Source organism: Gopherus evgoodei, chromosome 9 (assembly GCF_007399415.2).
Source record: "Gopherus evgoodei ecotype Sinaloan lineage chromosome 9, rGopEvg1_v1.p, whole genome shotgun sequence".
In the NCBI taxonomy this organism is placed as follows: domain Eukaryota; kingdom Metazoa; phylum Chordata; order Testudines; family Testudinidae; genus Gopherus; species Gopherus evgoodei.
This window is the reverse complement of record NC_044330.1, coordinates 108,767,707-108,782,132: the sequence shown is the minus strand read 5'-3', so window position 1 is coordinate 108,782,132 and position 14,426 is coordinate 108,767,707. Positions and strand designations below refer to the sequence as shown.

The following is a 14,426-nucleotide window of genomic DNA, read 5'->3' as shown; positions in this document are numbered from 1 at the left end:
CAAGACGTGGGGCCAAGGTACTAGCAGGACATCTCCCAAAGAGCTATGGCTGTATCGTCTGTTGGAGCAGAAAAGGCAACATTTCACATTGGGTGGGACTGCCAAGAGGTCCACCTTCAGGAGGCCACAGATTTGGCAGATGCTGTGGAAGACGGAGCTGTTGAGCTCCCACATAGGGTCCCGATAGAAATTCTTGCTCAGAGAGTTTGCAGCTATGTTCTGAAGGTCCAACTGATAAACTTTAGAGAGTTCTGTGTGACGGGACATGCACCAGTTCCACCGTCTTAGCAATTCTCTGTACAAGGACAGGGCTCTTGCTCATCCTTGTTTGTTTGTGTAGTACATAGATACCCTATTGTCCAACGTTATCCTTACAGAGTGTGCTGTAAAGGAATTGCTGTCAAACATAGAAGATTGTCCTTAGCTCCAGGATACTGATGTGGAGTGATATCTCTTGGAGCCTTTTGCCCTGTTGTGCTGTGGCTCTTTGTAGATGTGCCCCACAGCGCAGGAGAGACACATCTGGTGTGAGGATTTTCAAAGGTGGCAGACATGAGAATGGGGTTCCCACACAGACCTTCAGTGGGTCTTTTCACCACCTGAGAGAGGAGTCTACTACTTGTGGGGCACTGTGATTCATTTAGAAAGACCATCTGTTTAGGCTGTACATAGTCCTTAGTCAAGCCTGATGACATCTGAAGTGCAGTCTCGCACACAGCATAACAAACATGGATGCAGACAAGTGGCATAGGAGTTGTAGGCAGGCCCTTCCTATTGTTTAGAGGCTGTGTTGTAGAGTAGAGATCAGGCAGGACATTGTGGAAAATCTTTCCTTGAGCAGGTACACCCTGACAGTTAGCGAGTCTAGTGTGGCTCCAGTGAAGTCTATCCACTGGACTGGTGTTAATGGAATTCTTTAGATTGATATGAAGGCCCAGGGACTGAAATAGGGCAAGGATCTTGGTGGTTGCTGATTAGGTTTCTTGGGCATAGTGGTTCCTGAGAAGCCAGTTGTCCCGATATAGAAAGACTGATGCCCCACTGACACAGGTGGATGGATTCCGCTAGATAGTTCATTGAGTTCTGGAGGGCCCTAAAGTTGTCTGTATGGGAAGGCTGTTGTGGCATTACCAGGTCTGGGAAGGAGGAGGATGATTTGGTCAAAAGGGGAGAGCCTTCTTCATTCTGTGGGTCTCACACCTCCTGGGTCTCCTGGGTCTCCGGTATGAGGGAGCGCATGGTACCAGTGAGCGAGTCTATAGTGCCTGTGACTTGCAGTACCATCAAGTACTCTTGCTGGTGTTTCCTCCAAGGTGCTACCCTATAAAATTGGTTGCTGTAATGTGACAAGGTGGTTGAGTAAGCCCAATGGGAAGGGTCCCCAAGGGTATTCATGCCTGAAGGATCTAGGACCTATGCTGAGCTCTGCAAAGTCCTTCTCAGGGTATGTTCCTAGAGGAGTGTGGTGGAATGGTGTCAAAAGAGCCCTGCATGGAGACCTAAGAGTCTGAAGATGTGTCATCCCGAGATAAAGGGGGGTGGGGCAGAAGAGGGCTTGAAGCATCAGTGCTGGAGGCAGTGGATCAGATCCACAAGGGACCATTCTGATCTCCTCGACAGTACAGGCCATAAAACTTCCCCAGAATCATTCCTAAAGCAGATCTCTTAGAAAAACAACCAATCTTGATGTGTCTTGGTGTCTAGAGGCATCAGACGTTACCCAGTAGGGGCTTTTCGGTGCTGTTTACCTGAAGATCTCTGCAATCGGGGCTTCTTGGGCAGTACCAGGGCTTCAGTACCCATGTCAGCCAGAGCCTTGGCAGTACCCATTTTGGAACACAGGGTATCCTGAGAGTCAGCTCTATAAGGTGACATACCCCTCATTTGAGCTTCAGACGTCACTGTAGTTGCCTGAGAGGTTGAGGCCAATGTGCCTGGTGGGAGGGAGGAATCGACCCCATTGAAGCTATGGAGCATCCCATTAAGAGGAGCTTCAGTCTAGCCTCTCTATCTTTGTTTCTCCAAGATACTGGAGATAGAATATCTACTGCTATGAGAATATCTACTGCTATGGGAAAAAGACCTGAGGAAGGAAGCACAAATGCGCTATAACTAAGAAAAATGTAACTAGGCAAATAAAAGCTAAAATAAAATAAACAAGGGAAGTACACAAGGTGGGAAGTAGCTGAAAGCAGCAGACACCACAATTACTCCTTCTCAAGCCACAGACAGTTGAGAAGAAACTGGAATAGCGACTGATCTATGCCTCCTTATATGCCCTTGCATGGGAGCATGAGGCTGCGCTCTGCCCAGGCATAGGACCTGCAGACATGGCTATTTACAGTCTCTGACTGAGAGCGCATGGGCATGCACACATACTATGGTGGACCACCCATAGGCACATAAAGAAAAGACAGTTACTCGTCTTTGTAATTGTTGTTCTTCGAGATGTGTTGCTCATATCCATTCCAGTTAGGTGTGCGCGCGTCGCGTGCATGTTCGTCAGAAGATTTTTACCCTAGCAACACTCGGTAGGTTGGCTGGGCACCCCCTGGAGTGGCGCTGCCATGGCGCCGGACATATACCCCTGCCGGCCCAACCGCCCCTCAGTTCCTTCTTGCCGGCTACTCCGAGAGTGGGGAAGGAGGGCAGGTTTGGAAAGGATATGAGCAACACATCTCAAAGAACAGTTAGAAAGGTGAGTAACCGTCTTTTCTTCTTCGAGTGCTTGCTCATATCCATTCCAGTTAGGCGATTCCCAAGTCTTACCTAGGCGGTGGGGTCAGAGTGAGATGTGGCAGAATGCAAAACTGCTGAGCCAAAGGCTGCATCATCTCTTGACTGTTGAACCAGAGCATAATGCAAAGCAAAGGTGTGGACCGAGGACCAGGTAGCTGCGCGACATCTCCCCTGGATAGGTACATGAGCCAGGAAGGCGGCAGAGGAAGCCTGAGCTCTGGTAGAATGCGCAGTGATGTGGTTTGGGGAAACATGAGCCAAATCATAACAAGTGCGGATGCACGCCGTCACCCAAGATGAGATCTTCTGAGAGGAAACAGGTAGGCCTTTCATTCGGTCTGCTATCGCGACAAAGAGTTGGGGCGTTTTACAAAACGGTTTTGTCCGTTCAGTATAAAATGCGAGCGCTCTACAGACGTCCAGGAAGTGCAATGGTTGCTCCCGTCACGTTGAGTGTGGCTTCGGGAAGAAGACCGGGAGAAAGATATCCTGGTTAACATGAAAGGCCGAAACCACCTTAGGGAGGAATGCCAGGCATGGTCGCAACTGCACCTTGTCCTTGTGGAACACAGTGTACAGCGGATCCACCGTAAGAGCCCTAAGCTCGGAGACTCATCTGGCCGATGTAATGGCTATGAGGAAAGCTGTCTTCCAAGACAGGTATAGTAGCGAGCAGGTTGCTAACGGCTCGAATGGGGGAGACATAAGTCTTGTTAAAACCAGGTTGAGGTCCCACGTCGGGGCTGGGTGGCATACTTGAGGGTATAAGCGCTCCAAGCCCTTGAGGGACCTCGAAACCATAGGGTGTGAGAACACGGAACGACCACCTTCGCCTGGGTGGAAGGTAGAGATGGCTGCCAAGTGTACCCTCAGTGATGATACTGCTAGCCCCTGCTGTTTTAGAGACCAGAGGTAGTCCAAAATAGAGGGGATCGAGACCTCAGTGGGAGTAAGATTAAGCGTTTCACACCAGCAGGAGAAATGCTTCCACTTGGCCAGGTACGTTGACCAGGTGGGAAGGCTTCCTGCTACCCAGAAGAACTTGTCGTACTGATTCAGAGCAACATAACTCTGACTGGTTTAGCCACGCAGCAGCCACGCCGTGGGGTGAAGAGCCTGCAGGTCCGGGTGGCGAAGCCTGCCATGGTCCTGAGTTACAAGGTCTGGGTGGAGAGGCAGGGTAATTGGATTGGCTATCGACAGGTCGAGCAACGTGGTGTACCAGTGCTGCCTGGGCCATGCTGGAGCGATCATGATGATGCACGCTCTGTCCCTACGGAGTTTCAGCAGGACCTTGTGAACCAGCGGGAATGGTGGGAAGGCATAAAGGAGCTGGCTCTTCCACGGCATCAGGAAAGCGTCCGAGATCGATCCCGGGGAGAGATCTTGGAAGGAGCAGAACATCTGGCATTTCCTGTTCTTGCGGGAAGCAAACAGGTCTATGTGGGGAAATCCCCACTTCTGGAAAACAGAATGAATAACGTCCGGGTGGATCGACCACTCATGAGACAGGAAAGACCTGCTGAGTCGATCCGCCAGGGTGTTCCGAACACCTGGAAGAAAGGACGCTACCAGATATATCGAGTGGGCTATGCAAAAGTCCCAGAGCTGGATGGCTTCCTGACAAAGGGGGGAGGACCGTGTCCCTCCCTGTTTATGTAGTACATGGCCGTTGTGTTGTCTGTAAACACTGAGACACAACGGCCTTGCAACTGTTGCTGGAACGCCTAGCATGCCAGGTGGACTGCTCTCAGTTCTCGGACATTTATGTGTAATGCCAGCTCCTGAGAAGACCAAAGGCCTTGAGTACGAACGTGACCGAGGTGAGCACCCCAGCCGAGAGATGACGCGTCCGTCATCCGGGACATTGAGGGTTGGGGCAGATGGAACGCCATCCCTGCACACATTAGGGAGGGAGTTAGCCACCATTCTAGGGAGCCTAGGGTGCTCGGGGGAATGGTGACTATCGTGTCTATTGGGTCCCTGCCCGGGAGGTATACCGAGTTGAGCCAAACTTGGAGAGGACGGAGGCGGAGCCTGGCGTGTTTCGTTATGAATGTGCAGGCAGCCATGTGACCCAGGAGACCGAGACAAGGGTGAGCCAAGGTCGTCGGGAAATTCTGTAGACCTTGGATGATTGTTGCCATTGCCTGAAACCACGGCTGTGGTAAGCAGGCTCTGGCTAGATTGGAGTCTAGGGTAGCTCCTATGAAGTCTAACCTCTGCATGGGAACCAGAGTGGATTTTTCTATATTGATCATCAGGCCTAGACGTATGAATAGGTCCTTGACGATGCCCACATGCTGAGTGACTTGTGTCTCGGAGGCCCCTCGGATGAGCCAATCGTCCAGATACGGAAAAACATGTATCCGACGTCGGCGGAGGTAGGCGGCGACTACAGCCATATACTTCGTAAATAAACTTGGGGTTGTAGAAAGGCCAAACGGCAGGACCGTAAACTGGAGGCGCTGATGGCTGGCTACAAAGCGGCAGTATCTCCTGTGCGGAGGAAAGATGGCGATGTGAAAGTACGCGTCCTTCATATCGAGGGCGGCATACCAGTCTCCAGGATCCAAGGACAGGATAATGGTCCCCAGGGACCCCATGCGGAACTTAAACTTTATCATAAACTGGTTGAGTCCTCGCAGGTCTAGGATAGGTCTGAGACCTCCCTCCAACTTGGGGATTAGGAAATAAAAGGAGTAAAACCCCTTGCCCCTTTCATCCATCGGTACCTCCTCTATAGCTCCTATGGCGAGGAGTGTCTGCATCTCTTGTAAGAGGAACTGCTCGTGAGAGGGTTCCCTGAAGAGGGACAGGGTTGGAGGGCGGGGTTGAAATAAATTGGAGGTGGTACCCATACTCCACCGTGCGTAGGACCCAGCGATCTGAAGTTAACTGGGACCACGCTGGGAGGAAGTAGGAGAGACAGTTGTAGAAGGGAGGAGAGGGATCCTGGCCTGTAACTGGTACGCCGCCCTCGGGCGCACCTTCAAAAGTTCATCTTTGGTCTCAGTGGTGGTTTCGAGGGACCCTGATTTTGGCCCCCTTGGGGTCCTGACGGTTGTCTGCGACCACCTCGGCTGCGCCACCTGCCAAAGTCCTGTCTTTGTCTAGGCACAGAGTATGGACGGTGAGGCTGGGGACGGAAAGGTCTGCGTTGGGTCACCGGCATATGCATGCCAAGAGAGCGCATTATGACCCTGTTGTCCTTCAGGCTTTGCAGCCTGGGGTCAGTCTTTTCCGAGAAGAGGCCTTTACCATCAAATGGCAAGTCCTGAATGGTATACTGCAGCAATGGTGGGAGGTTTGAAACCTGAAGCCATAAGATGCGCTTCATGGCAACACCCGAGGCCAGAGTCCTGGCTGCTGAGTCTGCTGCATCCAATGAGGCCTGGAGGGAAGTTCTGGCCACCTTTTTCCCTTCCTCCAAGAGGGCAGCGAACTCTTCGCAGGACTCTTGAGGGAGAAGCTCTGTAAACTTATCCACTGCCACCCAGGTGTTATAATTATAGCGGCTAAGCAAGGCTTGTTGATTTGTCACCCGGAGCTGTACGGACCCTGCCGAGTACACCTTGCAGCCGAGTAGATCCATTTGCCTAGCCTCCTTCGCTTTCGGGGCTGGCGCCTGCTGGCCGTAACGTTCCCTCTCATTAGCGGACTGGACGACTAGTGAGCAGAAAGGAGTGCAAGTACTCGTACCCTTTAGAGGGCACCATATATTTACACTCGACTCCCCGGGCCGCAGGAGGGATAGAGGCTGGGGACTGCCATACAGTATCGGCATTCGCTTGGATGGTCCAAATAAACAGTAGGGCCACTCTAGAGGGGGCATCCGCCAATAGAATGTCCACTACCGGGTCCTCTACCTCCGGGACCTCCTCCACCTCGAGGTTCATATTGAGTGCTATCCTCCTTAGGAGGTCCTGATGAGCTCTCAGGTCGATTGGAGGAGGGCCCGAGGAGGATGTTCCTGCCACCGCCTCATCTGGAGAAGAGGAAGAGAAGATGCCGGCGACGAGCAGGTCCTGTGTGGCCTGTTGCTCTTGGGCGATCTCCTGCTCCAGTGGAACCTGGGAGTCTGCTGGGTGAACTGGGGCTTCCTCCGCAGCAGTCAGAGGGGGACGGCTAACCATCACCTCTGGCACTCGGTGCTCTGATGAGACAGAATGGGACGGAACTACTGGTACGCCTTGGGCCTGATGGTATGCCCCAGGTGTCCAGAAAGACCACTGATGGGGTCCTTGGTCCTGGGCCTGGGTCTCTTGGAAGACTTTGGTGGGCACATCAGAATCACGGTCCTGAGCATAAGAGCTGTCCGCGTGGGACGACACTGATGCGTGTCTGGATGGCCATGGAGGTGCTGAAAAGCCCTGGGCAGAGTCTCTGTCTCTAGCAGACCTTGCCCAGCTCGGCACCAGGGATTGGTACTGGGAAGCATATCAGTACCGGGAACGAGATCGGGACCTGCAACCGGAGCGGTGCCGAGAGGTCGACTGAGATCTCGAGGCTCGACGTCAGGAACAGCTATGGGAGTCATGGTGCCTGGAGCGTTGCCGGGAGCACCAACCGGTGCCGCGAATGCGACCAGTACCGTGGAGGAGAACGGTACCAGGACTGCGAGCAGCGTCGGGAGCGGGAGCGCTGACGAGACCTGGAACGTCTGCGGGACTGTGATCGTGAACGGTTCCGCTCTGCTGTGCAGACAGAGGATGGTCTTATCAAGGCAGGATGGACCATCCTCTTGCCGATAGACTGTATTACCCGCGCCGGTAGACTGTATTACCCGCGCCGGTGGTGCCAGGGGTTGAGGCAGCGTCGACTCTGTCATGGCAATCAGATCCCTCGCCGTTGAGAATGTCTCCGGCGTGGATGGAATAGTAACCTCAACCACGGCTCACACCGGGGAGCTGACAGGCAACGGACTGGACGGCCCTCATGGGACCAGAATCGACGGTGCCGACGTTGTCAGTGCCGTGGCAGGTGCCGATGCTGGGTGATGCGACTTAGACGAGCTCTCTGGCTGCGGTGCAGGTGGCACGGAAGCAGCAGGAGTCTTAGGCTTTCTTGAGGAGAGGTAGCAGTGCCGAGTTGACTTCGGTGCCGGCAATGGCCAGTGCCGAGAGGCCTTGGCAATACCGGCACAATCCGGTGCCGAGGAAGTGCTTCTGCCCGCCGATTGACCAGCGCTCGGTGCCAAAGGCGGAGGGGTAAGAGCCGCCTCCATGAGGAGCTGCTTTAGCAGAAAGTCCCACTCCTTTTTTCTTCTCAGCTTAAAAGCCTTGCAAATGCGACACTTATCTGTCAGGTGAGATTCCCCGAGGCACTTAAGGCAGGAGTCGTGTGGATCTCCTGTCGGCATCAGCTTATGACAGGCCGAGCACGGTTTGAAACCCGGTGAACCAGGCACGGGCCCCGGCACCGGGTGTGGGGAAGGGGCTAATCCCCAAACCCCTCTTAACTATACACTAACTATGAACAATCAAAATTAACTGTAACTATATAACTTTGAACTATATACACAAAAAAATAACTAGAGAACTACAAGTAGCTACAGAGTTGGAGGTCAGTAAAACAGCACTCCAGTGTTCCTTCTTACTGCCCGTGTCGGTCATTGGAACTGAGGGGCGGTTGGGCCGGCAGGGGTATATATCCAGCGTCATGGCGACGCCACTCCAGGGGGCACCCAACCGACCCACTGAGTGTTGCTAGGGTAAAAATCTTCCGACGAACGTGCATGTGGCGCGCGCACACCTAACTGGAATGGATATGAGCAAGCACTCGAAGAACTAACTGAAACGTCCGAGGGGGAAAAATGACATTTTCTCCCCTCCTCTGACCAATCAAGGATTATTTTCAGTTGTACATTTACTGTCCAATTGTGTTTTAAGTGTCCCAAGGGATGGTGCTTCTATGACTTCGTCTGAAAGACTGTCCCACAGCCTGACACATCCTACCATCAGAAAGTTTTCCCTGATATTTAGCCTAATTTCTCCCCGCTCCTAATGCACTCATTACTCCTAGTGATACCCCCTTGTATGACCCTAAACCATTCCTGTCTCCCTTTTGGAGGATTACACCCATAAAATACTTGTCGCCCGTTATCCTTCTTTCCCCACAGACACACCTTAGGTTTAATTTGCATAAGCAATGACTATTTAACTTCAACTTTTATTTTCAGTAATCTGTGCCGGCCCTTCATTTTTTCTGAATTTCCATTGTCTGGGTGTCCAGAAGTAAATGCAATATTCCAGGTAGACCCACCAGACCCACTGTGACATACGGAACCTCAAAGTAGCACCCTGCACCCCCATATTCATCACTGGTATAGGGTTATGATATTTCATACAAGGCATGACTTGCAAGGTATCATATGAAAGGTCATGGTTTGCTGAAACTCACTGTTCTGTCAAAATATGTATACTGTTAATGTTTATGAAGTTATGAGATTTGTTATATGGATGTTACTGAAATATGTTGAGAGTTTGGGAGTCACCTCTGCTAGTTCTCCAGTTCAACAAAGGAGATAATCCACATCCAAATGACCATTGGGTAGCAGAATCGTAAACAAGAGATCTACAATTTAATAAGACACAGTTGCACAAGCATCACACAATGAGGACTGCTCAACTGATTCAGCAACGCCCACCAGGACATGTCTGGGCCAGTATTTTTCCAGGCACATAGACTGAGGATATAAAATAAAAGAGAGAAGCAGCACCATGAGACCACCTCTCTCCTTCCCCACCTATGCTGTGAAGATAAAGACTGAACTGCAGAGACTGGTCCCAGGCTGAGAAGGAAATTCAGCCTGTATATTAAGAACTGTAACCTGCCTACAAATCCAGTGGGATGAGAAAAGTTGTTTCATTCAACTCTTGCTTAATCTAATAGAGTTTAGGATTTAAATGTAGTTTTACTTTTATTTCTTAGGTAACTATCTCTCACCTTTATACCTACCACTTATACTATCTTCTGTAGTTAATACACTTATTTTAATGTTTTATCCTTACTAGTGAGTTGGTCTAAAGTGCTTGGAGACTCTGCTCAAATTACAAAGGTTGATGCATGTCCACTTTCCTTTGATGAAATGGTGAGCTAATTAATGAGCTTGCACTGTTCAAGAGAAGATCTTGAGTAGTGTAAGATGGTATACTTCTGGCATGCAATGCTGGGGTGATTTGCTGGTGCCTCTCTCTGTATAATTCATGAGTGGCTTAGAGAGACTTCATGCAATTTAGCTGGGTGTGGATCTCCACATGATGACGGCTGAACAACAACACCTGGAGGGGTTTGCGGCTTGTCACTGGCAAAGCATTGTGGGAGACAGCTCAGGCTGGAGAGTTAAGGGGGCACAGCAGTGCCACAGTTCCATGTTGTACCTTGGGGATCTTGTCACACTCATGTAGAGAAGAAAGAAGTTACTTGTTGCAACTGAGAGGTACAATTGCAGGGAGAGTTCTGCTCAGCTCCTGCAGTGCTGGGCAGATAGAATCTTCAGAGAATTTTGCCACCAAACTATCAAATATCTACTGAGTATGTGCAGACAGATTTTTTGAAGACTTACAAACTGGAACAAAGTTGCATGCTTTTTCCACAAGAATAGCAAAAAGTATATCCCTTCCAAGTTTCAAGGTCTTGCTCTAAAGCATGGCAAGACTAGAGCTTCTCAGTTAAATTATTAAGTTTTTTTTTCATTTTGTTTTTTAACATAGGCAAAAATGCATTTTTCCTTCATTTTGTTCTTGGAAACAGGTGAACTATTTTTACTGAAGTTTTCCAAAAAAAATTAGTCTAGACACAGAAATTGGCATGGAAAAATCTCAGCTAGAACAGTTGAAGTTTGGCAAAAGTTATAAGCAACTGAAACAGGGTCTCTTGTGGAATGCATCAGGCATCCTTAAGTACAGACAAAGATTCTAACTCTGTCTATAATATACATCTAAAGAACATGAACTGTAGAATTCTGTGCCACAAAATAGTGAGGCCAAAAATTTGACAGTACTCAGAAGGGATTAGAAATGTACATAATGTTACCCCAATATTTGGGGTCTTGCAGATTAATCAATGTTCCTCCCAACTTAAACACAGTTACTTCTTTGAGTCAATCTTGTTTATTTACACAGAACATCCCCAACGTTCTGTTTCCCCAAATAAAGAATCAAGCAAAAGGAGGCACTTTCTTTGCTCACAGTTCTCAGCCTCTAGCCAGCACTCTGCCCAAAAAATTTGTGGTTTTTCTCAGAGCCATTTTACCAGTGCTTTTCTTGCTGTTTCTTTGGCTTTTTCTGGTCCTGTCTGCCTGTCTTTTGGCTGCTTCTCACTGTTACAGACACCCTCCCCCATCCAGCTAGTTTTTGCAATCTACCCTTAGCCAAACGCCTCCACCCACACAGCTCTGCTTCTGACTGGCCTTGCATGTGTCCTTTGTTTAGGGCAGTGACACATGGTCTCATACTCATATGCCTTACTCCATAAAGGACCGTAGTGGCTCTTACATTATCTCTGAATAAAGGGAGGCTAGCACATCCTCCAACATAACTATAATGTCCCTGGTTTTATTAGTTAGGTTAAAACTTAGTGAGATATAAACCCTCATGTTTGAGTACCATATGTCTGAGTTAGGAAGAAACTTTCCCTACAGTGAGGTTGTTCCATGACTTCTCTACTGAAGGGTTTCTTCCACCTTCCCTCTAAAGCATCTGGTACTGGAGACTCTTGGAGGCAGGATAATGGTACAGCTATACGTTGGGCTGATTTGCTGTGGCCATTCCTATTTTCCTAATCATGTCCCTTCAGCCACTAATTTTAGAATTAATCAGAAATACAATCCAGTTTTACAAGATAATTATTTGAAGTATGTAAACATCAAGGACAGAGAACAGTTGTTCAGAGTATATTGAGGATCTATGAGTAATACCCGAGGAAGAAAGTCCAAGTCTCAAAAAATGGGAAACCTGAAAAGCAGTAATGCTGAAAGAAACCAAGATGGGAGCCAATCAGATCTAGGGAACAGCAAATGAGACATTTGTTTGGAATGTGATACAGCTGCAAAAAAGGAGTAATGCAGTTTTAGATTGCACACACAAAGGCTAGAAAGGAATAGTGCTCTCTATATAGCTCTGGTGCAACTACACCTGGAATAACATAGGAATTTTATTAAGAAGTCAAATTGGAATGAAACCCACAAAGAACATGTCTAGAAGGCTGAAGGGACTGGTTTATGGACATTCAAGGAGTTTAATAGGTAACGCGTAGCTAAGCAGCAACGAAATATGGGGATGCAACAGCAGAGATATTTGAAGAGAGGACATCAGTGAGGTACATGGGATTATAACTAAGAGCAATATGATTAATAAAATTTAAGCTAAATACAAGGGAAGCTTGCTGACAGATGTACTTGGCTGTGGAACAGTCTTCTTAGTGACAGGCCTTCTAACACACAGAACTTTTACAACTAGATTGGACAAGCACTAGTATGTATGCCCCATAAGGAATAATCCTGCACATGCTCTGGGAAATGGACTGGATGATCTAATACTTATTAGGTATATCTGATTTACTAAATTATTCAATCATTCAGTCCACCTTCTGGGAGCCAGTATAGAACTCATCCTTAACTAAACCAAAATGTTCCGGGAGACAGAAACAGACAGGAGGAAGCCCCTCTGGACCAAACACCTAGTGACAGATATAGAAACTGAAAAGAGGTGCAAAACCTCACTTCAGACTCACCTGAGGTGTGTAGGGTCCAGGGGTCATAGGGTCAAGACTTTCCAAATCTGCCTCCTCCAGTGCTGCTTCCTTAGCAGTAGAGATGTCTCTCTCAAGCTGAGTCAAATGCTCATCATACTAAGAAAAAAAAGTGTGTCAAGGTTGCAGAGAAACAGAAGTTAACTATACAAATACATTGCAATAGACTAGACCACATACCTCAGCCAGCGTCTGGCAACAGATGTTCACGATTTCCTGAGCAGTTTTTGTGTACTGACTATCCGGCCCTGCAATGAGAACCACACCTTCTTATGCTGTCTGAGCTCTCAGTGCTGGCACTCTGAACAAGCACTTCATGATTTTTTAACAAAGCCCATGAAATAAGTAAACCCCACAACCTGTCTTCTGATTTTTCTGTGACCAGAAACAACCTACAGCACGGCTGGGATTCATGCAGAGTTATGACAAACCCACAGCTCTCTTCAGCTGCTACCTTGGAAACAGATTTTGGTGAATGTTAAAAAAATTATCTAGCTGTTATGGTTGCAAAGAAAAATCTCAAAATGTGAGCCAAAGAACTGATGCAGAGATGTCTACATGAATCTGTGGAGAGCCTGCAAGAAAAGCTCTGAGAAGTGTAAACCATCCCATTAATCTCAGTGAGATAGATGCCCATTAATTACAATCAAAAAGACAACATTGTTAACTATTTCATGCCACATGCAAGAAAGGAAAGAGGGAAGTCTCATTTTGGTGCCACAAGTGAGTAGATACACCTTTTTTTCCCCGCCATGCTCAATGAGGAGCCAGATTAAAAGGAAACTAGCATACGCCCAGGCATATTCAAGTCCCACTGAGGAGAAACCACACTCAAGAAGTGCAACAGAGCTGAGAAAGAACACTGTCACATTTTGAACTAAATCTGCTGTGAGCAGCTCTCTTGCAGAATGTATTTTGTGGGCAGAATTTGGAAGAGCGCCACTACTCCCGCCCCACATTTTTACTCCTTTCATACAAAGACGGTAAGAGAATCAAATGGAAAAGATCTGCTACGTCACAGTCTAACCACTGCAGTATGTCTTCAAGTGCTTTGCCCAGTCCAATTTTAAGATATCAACTGATGGAGCTGCTACCACTCACTTTCCTTAGAAAGCTATTCCATGGCACAGTACTTCTCAGAAACTCAGGAGAGATATTGGATGCAGGAATTTAAAGGAATACTGTCAACAAAGTGTGTCAATTTAAAACAAAAAGTCACTACTAATTTCAGACCATTCACTTGCCTGAGTTTGATTTTTTTTGTGATTTTGAAGTGTTTGGTCTCGCTCATATGAAAGCCCCACAGAAACCATGGAAGCTAACGGGGGAACAATGAGAAGGACATGCACAAAGTCCAGCCAAATGTTTAAAGAAAAGAGAAAATCCGCCCCCCCGCCCCCATCTTAGATGTTACTTTCACGCTAACAGGTAAAACATTATCCATTAGCAGTGAGATTTCTACGTTGACAATGTCCTTTTAAGAAGTTACACAGGGTGGCCTTGCAGAAGGTAGAATATACATGTTTCAGAGTAAGGACACTGAGGAAAGCTGATATGGAAGAAACAGGCAAGTCACAGAATAGGGAGAGAAGACATGAGGACTGGAGGAGTACTGAAAACCCAGAGAGCCATAGGGAGAATCAGTGAAAGAATGGAAAAAGGAGTATATCTGAGGTAAAAGGGAAGTGGAAGAGGGTTAATATAATAGGACAAATGGGGAGATTGGACTCTGAACATACTGCAAATGCGTCTTCTAATAGCAGAGAATACTTTGGTCTAAAGAATGATTGTTAGTGTAATCATCCCTGAACATGCCACAGCAGCAGCTGAAAGTCTTATTGTTTCAACAGATTGCTCTTCTATATAACTGTTAACTTGGGTTAATGGGTTTAACAAAAAAGGGAGCCAAATTTGTTGCTGGGTAGATGAGAGAT

The 14,426-nt window shown here is 48.1% G+C and overlaps 1 protein-coding gene across 1 annotated transcript in view; it reads right to left on the bottom strand.

Annotated features, from left to right (window-relative positions):
- The window catches only part of TAF1 (TATA-box binding protein associated factor 1), a 120,163-nt gene that overhangs the window by 8,382 nt on the left and 97,355 nt on the right, over window positions 1-14,426 (bottom strand). The window contains 2 exon segments of the mRNA XM_030575944.1: window positions 12,475-12,591; window positions 12,673-12,740. Coding sequence (XP_030431804.1) covers window positions 12,475-12,591; window positions 12,673-12,740 — 185 coding nt within the window.